At 43.7% G+C, this 15,722-nt stretch overlaps 2 protein-coding genes across 2 annotated transcripts; one reads left to right on the forward strand and one right to left on the reverse strand.

Moving 5' to 3' along the window:
• Positions 1–1,028: 1,028 nt before the first annotated feature.
• LOC111343545 (uncharacterized) lies at positions 1,029–3,795 on the reverse strand. Its single transcript, XM_088733166.1, has 2 exons — positions 3,002–3,795; positions 1,029–2,664 (listed from the first exon to the last, which is right to left on the reverse strand). The coding sequence occupies exons 1-2, from the start codon at positions 3,066–3,068 to the stop codon at positions 1,457–1,459; spliced, it is 1,275 nt and encodes a 424-aa protein (XP_088589292.1). The 5' UTR covers positions 3,069–3,795; the 3' UTR covers positions 1,029–1,456.
• A 4,862-nt stretch (positions 3,796–8,657) lies between these two features.
• LOC148723370 (uncharacterized) lies at positions 8,658–9,704 on the forward strand. Its single transcript, XM_088733169.1, has one exon. It carries the CDS (start codon positions 8,673–8,675, stop codon positions 9,702–9,704), a length of 1,032 nt encoding a protein of 343 aa, XP_088589295.1. The 5' UTR covers positions 8,658–8,672.
• The last annotated feature ends 6,018 nt before the right edge of the window (positions 9,705–15,722 follow it).

The raw sequence follows: 15,722 nt of genomic DNA on the forward strand, positions 1-15,722 counted from the left end.
ATGTTCCTTTCATGGCAGATCTACGAAGGCTATAGGATAACAGTGCACTCCGTGACAGAGGCTACTAAGTTCCTTTTGCAAGAGGGCATGGGAACTGGTGCTCTCAGAAAGATTCTGTCAAGATCCTGTTGATGAGTTCTTTGGAAAGCAGAGAAAAATAGGAAGGAATGACAATCCAGACATGCACAAGTTTGGATATAACAACCACAACATTAGGATTCAGAGGTTGGTCTCCTGTCAGAGTGGAAACACCAGAGGAAGAAGGGACAAACACAAAGCATGGGATAAAGGGTTTCAGAAGATAAAATGAAATGGAATAAAGGTGCTAATATTCCTTAAATATGAGTGCATTCACCTTGAAAGAAGTCCCCAAACTCTGTTATTTATTTTCTTTACTAGCAACTAAAACTAAGTTAATTTGTACGATATTGCCTTTGTACACCCATGAAAAAGTACACTATTGTTTTGGGCTATATGAGCTATAGTACAATATTTATTAATTACAAAGCAGTTGACATTTAATATGAAATTAACTCTGGCTTGATCTCTCCCAATTTCATCATTGTTTCTTTGAAATAGGATCAACAAAGCAACGCTTAAAAAAGTTGATTGAATGAGAAGTGAGCCTCGTGAGAGGATTACTTGAGCCTCCTAAGAGGAGGATTGAAACCGACTTTCCATGGGCCATGTGGCTTTTGGACATGAATCAGCCCACGGTTGAGACCCGTTTCTTGATATGGGGGCAATTGATGAAATTGCTACTTCGAAGCCATGTAGCAACCATGAATTTCAAAATGCAATGAAATCTTAATGTTAGCACTATCCAAGGGACAATCGTTTGGTATGGCTTAACGCTATTTAAGACTTTTAGGTAAAAATGGTTTTCCATTAGGGACCACTGCAAAGAGATTTACAGGACAAACAGATGTTGCTTTCACAATCGTCATGGCATTGTTATAGAGTTTAAAAAAAAAAACCACAAGTTAATGTTAAAGTTATTTCTGAGGCATACAAATGCAGCTATCATATCAACTTTGAAAATTGATAAGGTTTTTGAGATTCCTAATCATACATGTTCATATGACCTTATGTCTGTTACAACAATGTTCTTCAGTGCATTTCTTTCATTAACAAGAGTAGCCTCATCTTCTGGTTAATGATAACACAAATACAGTTTTCATAAAGTCTTGGAGATCAATTTGATCAATAAAATACTTAAGTTAATGTTATATTTTGACCATGAAGACTTCTTGAGTCGCTTTTCTTTGATAATATATATATTTTTTTAACCAAGCAGTAACCTTTACTGATTGACTCAATGGCTGATATACTGTACAGTAATGTTAACACCAAGTGACAGTTGGTGTGGTTTTGGGACAAAAAAACAAGACATAACTTGCTTAAAATGAGAAATGTCTAACAATATCTTAAGCAATCTTAGACTGAATTTTGGCAATTATGCACCATTTACAGCTACGGTTAAAAGTTTGCGATAAAGTCTCTCTGCCTCTTGCCAGTCGTTTGGAAGGCTGATTCCAAGGGCAATTCTAGCATAATCAAAGTAATCTTGATATTCATTACCACTTCTCCTCTGAATTATGTGCTGAGATACATAGTCAATTTCAAACTGAGGAACGTTGAGCAGAAGGTTTCCAACAGCCCCATGAAACTCAGGCAAATAGAATAGTGAATCAGGTCTACCAGGGACTGTGTTGTGCCTACTTTTCCTAATTCTGTGGCTGTTCCAGTGTTCTTTAACAATGTCTAGGTCTTTCTGGATAACTGGCGCAAAACAGTTCCACAAACATTCCATACTTAATTCAGAAGAAGAGTCTAAGACACCCTTAAATTCTAAATCTTGAAAAAAATTGCGCCACCATGTTGACCTGCTCCGTGAATAAAATGACCACCACCCTTCAATTCTTTGGTTTCTAGGTGACGAGACATAACGGTGGGCATCAGCATCATCATGAAAATAAGACTGCATTGATGCTGCCAATCCGTTTTCAGTGCCAAGATCTGTAATTAGCTGTCTAGGGCACCCCTTCAATTCTTTTACAGTACTTAAGAAGTAAGTGGCAATGTTGTCTGGTGAGTTGTTGGACCTGGTAACCTCAAGCCATAATATTTTCCGGCTGAAGCCATCTATGCCTCCATGTATGGAAAACCCAAAGGGCTTCAGTTTGTCATAACCATCCATGTGCCAAGTATCATTTGGCCCAAGACAATGATAAGTCCTCCTCTTCAACCGGTGAGCTTTCCTCAACTGACAACCTTCTGGATCTACCTCTTTTAATATATCTTGAACTATTATACGAGGAACATGCAAATCTTCCATCTTTAAGGTGTGCCATACCGTCCTGTATCCGCCACATGATCCAGGTCCATGGATAATCTCAAGGATACGTTTTCTAACTGCCTCTAAAACCTCACCAGAATCATTCGCCTTGAAAAAACTCCTTCTCTTGAGTCCATATGTCTTCAATCGCCTTAAAAGTGTGCTCTTACTTATTTCATGGTCATGACACTTAGCAAGGAAATGAATGATTTCTTCATAACTAAAACCGCGTTGAAAATAATATTTGATAATGGTCTCCTCGTCAATCTCCACCTCAACTTCATTGCTAGAGTCTTCTTCTTCACTTGAATCTTCTAGCCTTAGGTCTAAAACGTCAATGTAAAAAAAATATAGGGATGAACACAGACCACTTTTTCTACCTCTTAACATGTACAATACAACACAATACAATACAAAGAGAAACAAAGAGAAAAAATATAATTGACAGACACTTTGCAGGCGTACAGTATTTTCCACCTGTTGAAAAATCCTTAATTCACCAAGGCACATACATAATAAATGTTTCTTTTTACACACAGGCTACATGCACAATCTCATTCCAGACACGTGCTACTCAGCTAATTTGTAGCAGTGTCTTCGCGCCCATCGTTGTTTGGAACTAAAAGAAATGCAAATACGAAAACTTTAAATTAAGAAACGTACCTTTACCACAGCTTTTACAAAAGTTTGCATCTTCATCTACTACCGAACCACACGCGGAGCAAAACATGATGAACTCGAAAAATGGCGGTTTCCGAGCGAGTATTGTGTTATTGTTACACGACAATCCATTTCAAATGCAAATAGCAACCGCTGACCAACCGCTGACCAACTCGTTTTCTTTATTTTGCCGTGAGTTCATTTTGTTTTGCCGTGAGTTCATTTTGTTTTGCCGTGAGTTCATTTTGTTTTGCCGTGAGTTCATTTTGTTTTGCCGTGAGTTAATTTTGTTTTGCCGTGAGTTAATTTTGTTTTGCCGTGAGTAAAGTTTGTAGTGCCGTGACTTTTTGTTTTGCCGTGACAGTTGTGGGCCACCGTAATTAGCAGCATCATTACAAAGCAATCTCTTAAGAAGTTGGGCTGTTTGAAAGAGCTCAGAAGTTGGACTGTTTGAAAGCATGAGTCTAACGGGAAAAAGTTTGAAAGAGCTTTGGGCAAAGGAGTTTCTTCTTAACATACGAGAAGAGATCCGCAAGGAAGTCGATTTGCTCAAAGCTGGCCTTCAAGACCTCCGAAAACGATTTGAAGAAATTGAAAAGTCCCAAGACTTCATTTCAAAGAAATACGATACAGTGATATCAACCATTAAGGATGTAAAAGAACACAATGACAGTCTAAAGGGCGATATTAGAGGGATAAAAGAAGACATTGGGAAGCTTGGAAACGATTATCTTAATGTTGAGATCCAGTTGGATGAGCTTGAGCAGTACGCACAAAGATATTGCCTCGAAATAACTGGTAATCTGATCGTACCAAATGATAACCCAGCGTTGCTGGTAAAAGAAATGTCTGAGATTATGGGAGTGAACCTCGGCCCAAATGATATATCAATCGCTCACCGTTTGCCACCAAAGAAGAAAGTGAAAGATTGACTAATCGTAAAATTCACTCGAAGAGAGAGAAGAGAGAAAATCTACAGCAACAGGAAAAGATTAAAATCTCAGCGGACTAAAGACCTTCTGTCGGTGGTCTGTGAGCCGGAATCTGTGGCTGTAAGTCATAAAGCATTAATTCATCTCGATTAAAGCCTGACGCCGTCCAGAAAGCGACTACTGGGCAGAATTTTACAATTCAAGCGCGACCGTAACTACAAGTTTATCTGGATGGCCAACAGTAAAATAATGCTGAAGAAAACAGAGAGCTCAATTACGAAATGTTTTGTGACATGAGGAATTCGAAGAGTTCCTCGATCAGCTTCATTAACTATTGCTCAATTGAATGACCTCTATAAATGTATACTATTATGGATCTAGACATGGCTAATCATCAAGAAAACGTAAGCAGTTCTTTAACATTTTATGGGTTAACTGATTGTAACAGTGCCCGTGCACTTTAATTCCCGCAGTATTTTTATATTCTCCTTTTTTAATCTCTACAGCATTTTACGTCACAATGACTTCCCGCTAGTATCACGTGACCTTAGCTTATATGCCGCAAACACTTATGTAATTTACGAGAAGGCTCACAGAAATTCGACGGGCAACTTCAGAGAACTTTGAGCAGCCTTTAGTTACATTAGGGAACTTCCAGCTATCGCTACTTAATTCAGAACCGTCACAATAAATCCCAGCCTTGTGGAAACTGTGAGTCCTTAGTTCATTTTTAGTTTCACGGATCTCTCCGCCACAGGAGCTGACGCCGCTACAGTCGAATTTCTCTACAGTTCAAATCAAGTCAAGCAAGTTCACCCGAGCGAGAAGAATAGTCCACCCTTGGAAACTACTGAGCAGTCAACCGAGGACACAAAGTAAGTCCTTTCCTTTACTATCGTAACCAAAATAGAAAAGGCAGAAGAGCACGTGCTCGTCAGAATGAACAATGGAGCGCTGTCGATCTACCTAAAGAAAAGTCAAGTTTTGCTGGAGAACAACGCTTAAATTGAGTAAAAATCTGCAACTAAAGAAGATCAGAGAAAACCTCTTCAGGCGACGAGGAGAAAATTAACCTTGCATTTATTTAAATTAGTTACTGGTGGTAACAGAGTTTTAGAAAGCAAGGAGTGTCCGTGTCTCATCACCTTGTCGAACTTATCGCCCAAATACTTGAAGTACTACGTCACGAGCCACCCACAAAACAATGAACAAAAGACAAAACTCGGCGCTTTACCAGACGAAACTAGTGATACTGGCTTTGGGGAAAATTCAGAAAACTTTGCGCAGAGTAAAGATGCAATCGTCCCCGATCAAGCAGAAGGTCTAAAAATTTATGAAAAAAGCGAACCGTCGGAAACACGTTCTTCGGACTATGACAAAAAAGGGTATCGAGTTCCACTCCGCGGTAAAGGAAAGTTCTGCTAAAACCGCAAACAAGAACTTTCACGCAAACGTCACTGCGTTCCACACATACCTCGCTGGCTAAACAGACCGAGAGCAAATAGACAGAAAGGTCAGAGATTTGATTACACTCGCGGAAAAAACTGAATTCGAGTTAAACAGTTGGTTAGACCTAGCGAAAAATACCCCCCAAGCAGAGCTGATAACCGAATTACTTTCAACTGTAAAAGATTCAATTCAAGGAGTACAAAGCGCGGCATTAAACAAGGTGTTGACATTAGACAAAGTTGAGACCTTGTCTGTAGGATCAAAATCGTCATGCAAGTCAAGACATTCGATAAGGTCATGCACATCCGGTTCATCGCGCCCATCAAAAGAAACTTTGATTAATGTGAAAGCAAAACGCGCAGCGCTGGAGCAGAAATTAAAATTCAGCGATAAAATAGAAGAGCAACAAAAGATTTTAAATAAACTGAGACTGCAACAACAACTAAGCGAAACTTTGGCAGAGGAAGCCGTTTATGAAGAGGCGCTAAAAGAACAAAATCCGTCCAATTTTGACGACATAGATCAATTACCCAAAGAAACGATTATTGATCGGTTTGTAAACCAAGCAGAATTTGTTCCCACTCACCCGACGTCGACCGGAAGTTTGTTGTCGCCTCTAAATAAGAACGAAGGATTGCCAGTCAATCCCTTCGCCGACACAGGACATCTACCTCACATAAGACCTTCAGCCACCATGGCCCCAACTGACACAGGACTCTTGGCTCCACCCAATCTTGCCACAGACTATCCAACAACATCTCAGCTTCTGACATTCTCCGCAAACACAGGCGGCCTAATTACCTCGCAGTCCTTTGTTTTGAGTACTTCAAACAGCCTGGCAGCTCCTAAGACAGCCGTTAACGCCAGTACCCCATTCACGCCTTTACCTCAAGTACCCCCGACTCCTCATCCTCGCGATTTTCCGCCCGTTACTACCAGCCTAAGGGCTGTCCATCCGTCCGCCTCTGACCTACGTCTGTGCGCCGATCCCTTCACCCCTGCGAGTTCTCCGGCCACTATGTACCGAGAGATCAAGCCAACTCCGCATGTTCAAGGTGAAAATCGCACTCCCCCAAATTCAGACTCTGTCTTCCAAATTGCCGAGGCTTTGGCTAAGGTAACTCAGCTGCAATGGCTCCCGCAAGCCAAGCCGGACGTTTTCACTGGTAACGAGACAGACACCAAATTCTTTGTTTGGGAAACAGCTTTCGACGCTCTAATCGACTCCGCACCGATTAGCGCTCAAAAGAAACTATATCTCCTCTATCAGCATTTGGATGGAAAGGCGAAGAAAGTTGTTGAGCAACTGCAGTACATGGTCGCCGCTAGCCCAGAAATAGCGTACAGCGAAGCAAGAAAAAAACTGAAGTCACGCTTTGGCCGCCCCGCGATTATAGCTACCGACTTTGAGAACAAGCTGGTTAATTGGCCTAAAATAGGCAGTAACGACGCCTGAGGCCCGAGAGAATTTAGCGACTTCCTACAACAAGTCGAAATGGCAAAAAACCACCTTGACAGTCTTAAGATTTTTGAATATCTTTCCAAGTTACAAACCTTAGTCGAAAAGCTCCCCAGTTGGTTTCTAACAAAGTGGTCCACAACGGTGCAAACCCTGCAACAAAGGAAAGGTTGCGATGCATTCCCGACCTTTGCTGAGTTCGTAGAAACAGTAACCTTCCATGCTGATCGCATGAACATTCCGCAGATTTTCCGCCACGCAACCAAAGACCCAAATCCACCTGGCCCCCTACCACGTAAAAAAGTAGCCAGTTCTACTAACTTGGCCTCGAAAACAAGCGGTGAACGCGAAGTCTCATCTCCCGAACCAAAAAAGGCGAAATCAGAAGGCAATTCTGCCTCTAAACTCTGTCTCTTCCACAACACAAAGTCCCACACGCTAAACGAGTGCAAGAAATTTCGAGAGCTAACCTGGGAAGAAAAAAGAGACTTCTTTAAGAAAAACAAACTCTGTTTTAAGTGCATGGCTCCCAGCAAGCATAACGCCGAAAATTGCGATCAGACACCTCCAGTGTGCGACATTTGCCACAAGAGACATTTGACAGCGCTACATACTGAGGCAACGCCCGATCACAAGAAGAAACCTAATAACCCCGAAGCCAAAAATACATCTACAGCTTGCACGCAAGTCTGCGGGGAGGAGGAAACCAGTAGGTCATGTGCTAGTGTGACAGAGTCACTTAGGCTTATTTCCTACTTAAAACATGTTTGTTCTGTTTATTCTATTTTATGGAATTTTAGCGATTTGTTAGTAATGTGTTAATTGTGTTAGTAATGTGTTAATTGTATTATTCCTTTAACTGCCGATTTCCCTTATGTAATTCCTGTTTAATTGCCGATTTCCCTTAGGTAATTCCTGTTTAATTAATCGCTCCTAGCCCAAATTTGGTTTTAAGTTATTTTTACCTTTTCCTGTATTTTACTATAAGTTACAACTGTTTGCTCGGTGAGTTCAGTTGATTTGTTGCCTTCCTGAGAGTGCCTTAAAGCGGATTCTAAGCTATACTAGCTTTTGGTATGTTTCAGTATTTTATGTTTGTTTGAGCCCTAAGCTCAGCATATAGTTGTTTCCATTGTATTTTTGTAGTGATTTTCGGGTTAGAATTTGCTTAGTTTAGCCACATACTCTTTTTATCTTACTACTGTATCTTATTTATTTACTCTGACCTTTGTCGCACAGCATGTAATTTCTCTGCTATATGAACTACTATTGTTTTCGTTTTAGCAGCTGTAATATTTTGCTTACCTGCTTCCAATTCATTGTTGCTATGATTCCTGTGTTTTCATTACACTAGTAATTTCATTTTCTCCTTTCACTGTTTTATACTGTATTAGCTCAAGTTGTAATATTAAGCCTAGCTTGTAATCTTTGTTGAATTCATGCTTGGTGTAGCAATCACTATTTTTGATAGTTTCTGTCACACAATTTCCTGTTTTCAAGTACTTTGTTTGTTTCCTTTCTTTACTGAATTATTTCTGTCTGTAGGTTATCTTTTGCTGTTAAGTACTTTTTCCTAAGTCATTTTAATCTTGCCACATCATTTGGCTCATTGGAACTTTGTTTTCTTATTTATTGTTTAGTGTCACTCGTTCCCGTTTTTTATTGTACCGTTGCATTTATTTGCTGTGTAATAAACTTGTAAATCTTCCCTCGGATCTTTTGTTCTTACGTCCACCGTTTTGGCCGCCTTACATTTTGGTGTCAGGAGTGGGATTCGAGTTGTTTAAGTAAAGTTTAGCATAAAGAGAAAAATGGGAACGAGTAACAACTAGGAATGTCGGCTGAGGAACAGCTCACAGCTTTGAAGCAGAAACTTGAGGCTCTAGAGACGAAGCTCAACCAGCAGACAGCAAGTGGGAGTACCGGTTCTGAATCCCCTCAGCAGATTACCGTCAAAGTCCCCAGAGAGCGCAAACTCAGAAGGTTTGCTGGTGGCCGAGAGGATGGTGTCCTGGAGGAATGGATCAGTGATGCTAAGCGTGCTATTGCTGGGCATACCGAATCCGATGCCATCGACTTCCTCTTTTACCATCTGGAAGGGGCAGCCAAAGAGGAGGTGCATCTCCGCCCAGCCGATGACCGAAATAGCCCAACGGCCATTTTCAAGGTCCTTCGCGATTGTTTTGGCGAAGGCCTGACGGGAACCCAGGCTCTGCAGCGATTCTTTGAACGAAAACAACATGACCGAGAATCAGTGAGGGAATTCTCCCATGCACTGATGGTGCTCTTGGCACGCGTGGAGCGCCTGGACGAGGGAGCTGTAACCGACAAGGACAAACTACTACGGGACCAGTTTCTCGAGAACCTCAGAGACCCCCAGCTCCGAAGGGATATCAAACGTTGGGTACGGGACCATCCTACAAAGACCTTTCAGCAGATACGGGACGAGGTTCAGTGCTGGATGGATGAGGATGGTAGCTCCGAGAAACGTTCTGCAAAGGTTCGTGAGGTCACGGAAGAGCCTACCTGTGAAGAAGCTAGGGCACTGCCCAATCTGCAGAGTGTGGTTAAGGAACTCGTGGCTAGCCAAAAGCTCCTTGCTGAAAATCTGCAAAAGCAACAACAACTCCTGGCCGAACACATAAGCAGTCAGCAGTCAACCCTGGAAAGGCAACAGCGAAGCATTTCCCAGCTGATGTCCCATAGCCGTAACACGTGGCAGCCCGGCTGCTTCGGGTGTGGTAACAGGGAACATTTCCAGAGGGACTGCCCAGGAAACGGGAGACGAAATCAGCGAGGCGGTCGCCTCCCAAACAGAGAAAACAGACAGCAGCCACCGTTAAAAGAGAATACTCCACGGCAGTGAGCCATGCCGTGGAGGGGAACAACAGTGGCTCAGAACCTCTATCTAAACCAGACAGCATGCCAATACACTTGGTCGGAGGTACCCCGACAGTCCAAGCAAAACTTGGTGGTATTGACGTGCTCTGTGTCCTGGACTCAGGCTCCATGGTATCCTTTATCACAGAGGACTTCTACAAAAGAAATCTCAAGTCGACCTGCGGGCGCGTGAGGGAAGATGGCCAGATGCTGACCCTGCGGGCTGCCAACGAACTTGAGATACCGTACCTTGGCTACTTGGAGCTGACGATAGAGGTTGATGGGGTTAAAGTACCCAGATGCGGTGTACTACTCTTAAAAGACGCTCCAGCCACTAACAATCGGAGAAAAATCGCACCAGGACTCCTCGGAACAAACGTGCTGGCGCAGATACCCCAGTTTGGTGCACTGCTCCGACAACGGCCCAATGCTGAATCAAGGATGTCAGGAAACCCTGTCTCTGGTTTTGTCCGTGTTGCTGGTACATACCCAGTCCTCGTCCCCTCTAATTCAGTGGCCAGTGTAGCTGTCACTGGTCCAGCCTGTGGTCCTAGTGCCCTGGTAGAACCCCTTAACGTACCAGTACCAGGAAATCTTCAGGTGGCCCATACCCTGGTGGATGCCTCCAAGACTTGTTTCCTCATCCAAGTAGCAAACTCTTCCCCGAGAGACGTATGGCTAAAGCCAAGAACACGTCTGGGAACGGTAACAAGTGCCGGAAAGGTAACCAGTGGGGACCAACCGAGGCTCGAAGTTCGGAGTAATGAAGTGTTAGTATCCTGTCCCCATGGAGCAGAGTTTCGGGGGGCCTCCTCCCCGGAACCGGGTAAACCTATACGCCCCCCTCGTGAACGAGACCTTCCCGCAGAGATTACCTTAAAGGACTTCCTGGGTACTTCAGACGAGAGGCGAGAAGCGTTGCAGATTTTCAGCACCTATGCAGATGTGTTTGCCAGTGATGAAAGCAGCCTAGGCAGGACCCAAGTCATGCAGCATCAAATACCCACATGTGATGACATCCCAGTGAACCAGCGGCACAGGCGCATTCCCCCAAATCAGCTGGCTGAAGTCAAGGAGCACCTACAAGATCTGCTGGACAAAGGCGTTATTAGGCCGAGCCAGAGCAACTATGCCTCACCTGTTGTGCTGGTCCGGAAGAAGAATGGTGCCCTGCGCATGTGCGTGGATTACCGACAGTTGAACGCCAAAGTTAAACGAGATGCTTTCCCTTTGCCTAGGATCGAAGAGTCTCTTGATGTCTTGGGTGGTGCTAGACTGTTCTCTACAATTGACCTGGCCTCTGCCTATAATCAGGTAGAAGTTGCGCCTGAGGACAGACATAAGACAGCTTTCACCACCCCGTTCGGGTTGTTTGAATACAACCGGATGCCTTTTGGACTCGGAGGTGCGCCCGGAACATTCCAGAGAATAATGCAGACCATTTTTCGCGATGAGTTGTTGGAAACCCTGATCGTGTACCTTGACGACATCATAGTCTTCAGTCAAGATATCAGCACCCACCTGCAGCGCTTAGAGATGGTGTTTCAGAAGTTGCGTGAACATGGGCTGAAGATTGAGGCTAAAAAGTGTCAGTTTTTCCGCACCCAGGTGACGTACCTGGGACATGTGGTATCAGCTGACAGGGTGGCCACTGACCCCGTAAAGACAGAGGTAGTTACTAACTGGCCAAAACCAAAGACCCTGAAGGATCTGAGGTCATTCCTCGGCTTTGCCTCCTACTACCGCAGATTTGTTCCTCACTTTGCCCAGCTAGCAAGACCTCTACACGAGCTGGTGACCAAACTGTATGAAGGTGGAAGGTACGGTAAACTAAGAGGCAAGTCGGTCGAGTGTGATTGGAACAGAGAGTGCCAGAACGCATTCGAATCTCTGAAGCAAACCTTGACCAGCCCTCCAGTGCTGGCCTACCTGGTGTACACACAACCCTTCATCGTGGAGGTCGATGCATCTAACGAAGGCCTTGGAGCAGTGTTGTCACAGGAGCAGGACGGAAAGGTTAGGCCAATAGCCTATGCTAGCCGTTCCCTAAGGGGAGCAGAGAGGAACATGGAGAACTACTCCTCCAGAAAGCTGGAACTCCTTGCTCTCAAGTGGGCCTTCACAGAAAAGTTCTGTGAGTACTTGACCTCCTCTACCTTCACAGTACTGACCGACAACAACCCACTGACTTACCTGCAGTCAAAGTGCAAGCTGAAGGCTGTTGAACAACACTGGGTGTCTGAGTTGGCTAACTTTACCTTTACGATCAAGTACCGTGCTGGAAAGCACAACGCAAACGCAGATGCTCTAAGTCGCATCAATCGGGAGAAGCCTGAAGAGCGGTTCGTAGATCAAGTTAAGTCATTGTTGGCATCAACCCTCAGTACTACAGCCTTACCTGAATCTCTTCGAGGGCAACTACTCCAATCGACAGTGTCCCAGCAAGACAACCCCAGTGCGGTAGTTAATCAATTAATAGCGGATCCCCTGCAACGGTACAGTACCAGTCCAGTTCCCTCCTGGAATGTTAAGCAACTAGCAAGGTTGCAGTGTGTCGATGCTGCCATTAAGCGTCTAATCCACTACCGTGCCATTGGTCGGAGGCCTACAGCAAGGGAAAAGAAACTTGAGACCCGTGAAGTAAAGCAACTTCTCAAGCAGTGGGACAAAATAGTACAGAAGAAAGAACTGCTCTATCGCAAAAGCTCAGACAGCCATGGCAGCAAGCAATTACAGCTCCTTCTTCCCGCTGCTCTTTGTGACGAAGTCCTGAAGGGTGTCCATGATCAGTGTGGCCATCAGGGAGCTGAGCGAACAGAGCAGTTAGTACGCGAACGCTGTTGGTGGCCTGGACTCCATGGCTACATTAGGAAGTACTTGTCCGAGTGCGAGCGTTGTATTGTAGCAAAAGGGCCCTACCTACCAGTCAAGACCGCAATGACAAGCATCATTGCCTCCAAACCATTGGAAGTACTAGCCATGGATTTTACGCAGCTTGAACCAGCTTCAGATGGTAGAGAAAACGTTTTAGTACTCACTGACGTGTTCACGAAGTTTACTGTTGCTGTGCCAACCAGAGATCAGCGAGCTAGCACCGTCATCAAGACCCTGGTTCGCGATTGGTTCCTCGTCTATGGGGTACCTAAGCGGATTCACTCTGATCAAGGAAGATGCTTCGAAGCAGAGATAGTCCAAGAGTTGTGCCGTACTTATGGAATTAAGAAATCCCGCAGTACTCCATACCACCCCCAAGGAAATGGCCAGTGTGAGCGTTTCAATCGCACACTTCATGACCTATTACGCACCCTGCCACCTGAGAGGAAAAGGAAGTGGCTTGAGCACTTGAAGGAACTGTGTTACGCGTATAATGCAACTCCTCATGCCTCAACAGGATACTCTCCACACTACCTACTATTCGGTATTGACCCCAGATTACCAATTGATCTCTTGTTGCCAAATGATCACGAACACCAAACAATGGTGAGTGGCTTACTTTACATCAAAACTGACTACGTGAAGCCCATCAACAAACCCAGAACAAGCTCCAAACAGAAGCTTCTTTTCGCAAAAAGCAGTTTGATCGCCACAAGCAAGTCAAGTCAGATACAATCCCAATTGGCGAAAGAGTTCTTACACGTAGCCACCCACAAGGGAGAGCCAAGATCCAAGACAGGTGGAACTCTAAAGTCTACAAAGTTGTTGATCGACGTGACAATGTCTATGAGATTGAACCTACCGATGGCCAAGGCTCTAATAAAATTGTGAACCGTGCTGAGCTTCAAGTTTGCCCCAAGCCTAGGCCACAGCCTACCCAGTTAAACCCCCAGCGGAAACGAGTTCCTGCACCTAGACCCAACCAAGTAACCCCAGATGATTCTTCTGATGAGAATGAAGACATTGAGATTGCTCTTAGTGCCCCTGGTAAATCTGTACCTATACCAGCTGAACCTGACAGACCCCCACTGCGTCAATCTGCGAGGCTTAACAAAGGACGACACAGAAACCCTCATCATCAACCTAAGACTGCAGTGTAGTTTTATTTTTGCACTTGTATGAGGACATGACAAGCAAAAGCAGGGGGAAATGTGACAGAGTCACTTAGGCTTATTTCCTACTTAAAACATGTTTGTTCTGTTTATTCTATTTTATGGAATTTTAGCGATTGTGTTAGTAATGTGTTAATTGTATTATTCCTTTAACTGCCGATTTCCCTTATGTAATTCCTGTTTAATTGCCGATTTCCCTTAGGTAATTCCTGTTTAATTAATCGCTCCTAGCCCAAATTTGGTTTTAAGTTATTTTTACCTTTTCCTGTATTTTACTATAAGTTACAACTGTTTGCTCGGTGAGTTCAGTTGATTTGTTGCCTTCCTGACAGTGCCTTAAAGCGGATTCTAAGCTATACTAGCTTTTGGTATGTTTCAGTATTTTATGTTTGTTTGAGCCCTAAGCTCAGCATATAGTTGTTTCCATTGTATTTTTGTAGTGATTTTCGGGTTAGAATTTGCTTAGTTTAGCCACATACTCTTTTTATCTTACTACTGTATCTTATTTATTTACTCTGACCTTTGTCGCACAGCATGTAGTTTCTCTGCTATATGAACTACTATTGTTTTCGTTTTAGCAGCTGTAATATTTTGCTTACCTGCTTCCAATTCATTGTTGCTATGATTCCTGTGTTTTCATTACACTAGTAATTTCATTTTCTCCTTTCACTGTTTTATACTGTATTAGCTCAAGTTGTAATATTAAGCCTAGCTTGTAATCTTTGTTGAATTCATGCTTGCTGTAGCAATCACTATTTTTGATAGTTTCTGTCACACAATTTCCTGTTTTCAAGTACTTTGTTTGTTTCCTTTCTTTACTGAATTATTTCTGTCTGTAGGTTACCTTTTACTGTTAAGTACTTTTTCCTAAGTCATTTTAATCTTGCTACATCATTTGGCTAATTGGAACTTTGTTTTCTTATTTATTGTTTAGTGTCACTCGTTCCCGTTTTTTATTGTACCGTTGCATTTATTTGCTGTGTAATAAACTTGTAAATCTTCCCTCGGATCTTTTGTTCTTACGTCGACCGTTTTGGCCGCCTTACACTAGAATCGTCCTTGTACAGGCATCCCATCAGTCTAACCCAGCAAAAAAACTAACAACGTATGCAGTCCTGGACGACCAATCCACAGATGTCTTTATCTCCGACTCCCTGCTAGAGCAACTGGAAGTAGACGCACCGGAGGTCGACCTACAGGTTAACACAATCGTAGGCTCAAACTCAATCAGAACAAAGAAAGTAACTGGATTGTCCATTCAAGACACAGAAAATGGTTACGCACCAATTAAAGTCCCGTTTGCATACTCACGAGAGTATATCCCTGCTTCACACGAGGATATTGCCACACCCCAAGTAGCCAAGCAGTGCAATCATCTGTCTCACATCGCAAACAAGATAAAGCACCGCCCCGATGTTGATATTGGCCTACTCATCGGCCGAAATGTTCCAGCTGCCTTCCAACCAATTAAGGTCATCTTCGGAAATAACGAAGAACCCTGGGCAGAGCAATACAAGTTCGGCTGGACGATAATTGGTCGTGTATGTAAGGATAAGCAATCAAGGACCAATGCAGCCTCAGTCGATCGAGTAACAGTCGAAAGAGAAGTACTCCTAGATCGCTGCGAGGAGGTGCCCACAATACCTCCACTCCAGGACCTGATGAGTTCAAAAGACCTCATGAGCCTGAAGCAAGTACGTGAAATGATGGAGCTTGACTACAGCGAGGTTCACCACACACGCAAGATTCGTGGAACCGAACAATCCGAGTCCATTGAGGATAAACGCTTCTGACAAATACTTACCAAAGGCCTGCACAAGAATGTAAACGGAAACTGGGAAGCACCACTGCCCTTCAAATCTGATCACCTGACACTACCCGACAATAAAGGGTACTGCTTGAGAAGGCTCCTATCACTTAAAAGAAGGCTTTTAAACGACAGCAACTTGAAAAAAGAT

Source organism: Stylophora pistillata, chromosome 9, assembly GCF_964205215.1.
Source record: "Stylophora pistillata chromosome 9, jaStyPist1.2, whole genome shotgun sequence".
Classification (NCBI taxonomy): Eukaryota; Metazoa; Cnidaria; class Anthozoa; order Scleractinia; family Pocilloporidae; genus Stylophora; species Stylophora pistillata.

Coding starts and splice junctions, on each gene's coding strand:
- LOC111343545 (XM_088733166.1), bottom strand. CDS start 3,068: ATGTTTTGCTCCGCGTGTGGTTCGGTAGTAGATGAAGATGCAAACTTT. Junction 2,665..3,001: donor TTGTAAAAGCTGTGGTAAAG/GTACGTTTCTTA, acceptor TTGACGTTTTAG/ACCTAAGGCTAGAAGATTCA.
- LOC148723370 (XM_088733169.1), top strand. CDS start 8,673: ATGTCGGCTGAGGAACAGCTCACAGCTTTGAAGCAGAAACTTGAGGCT.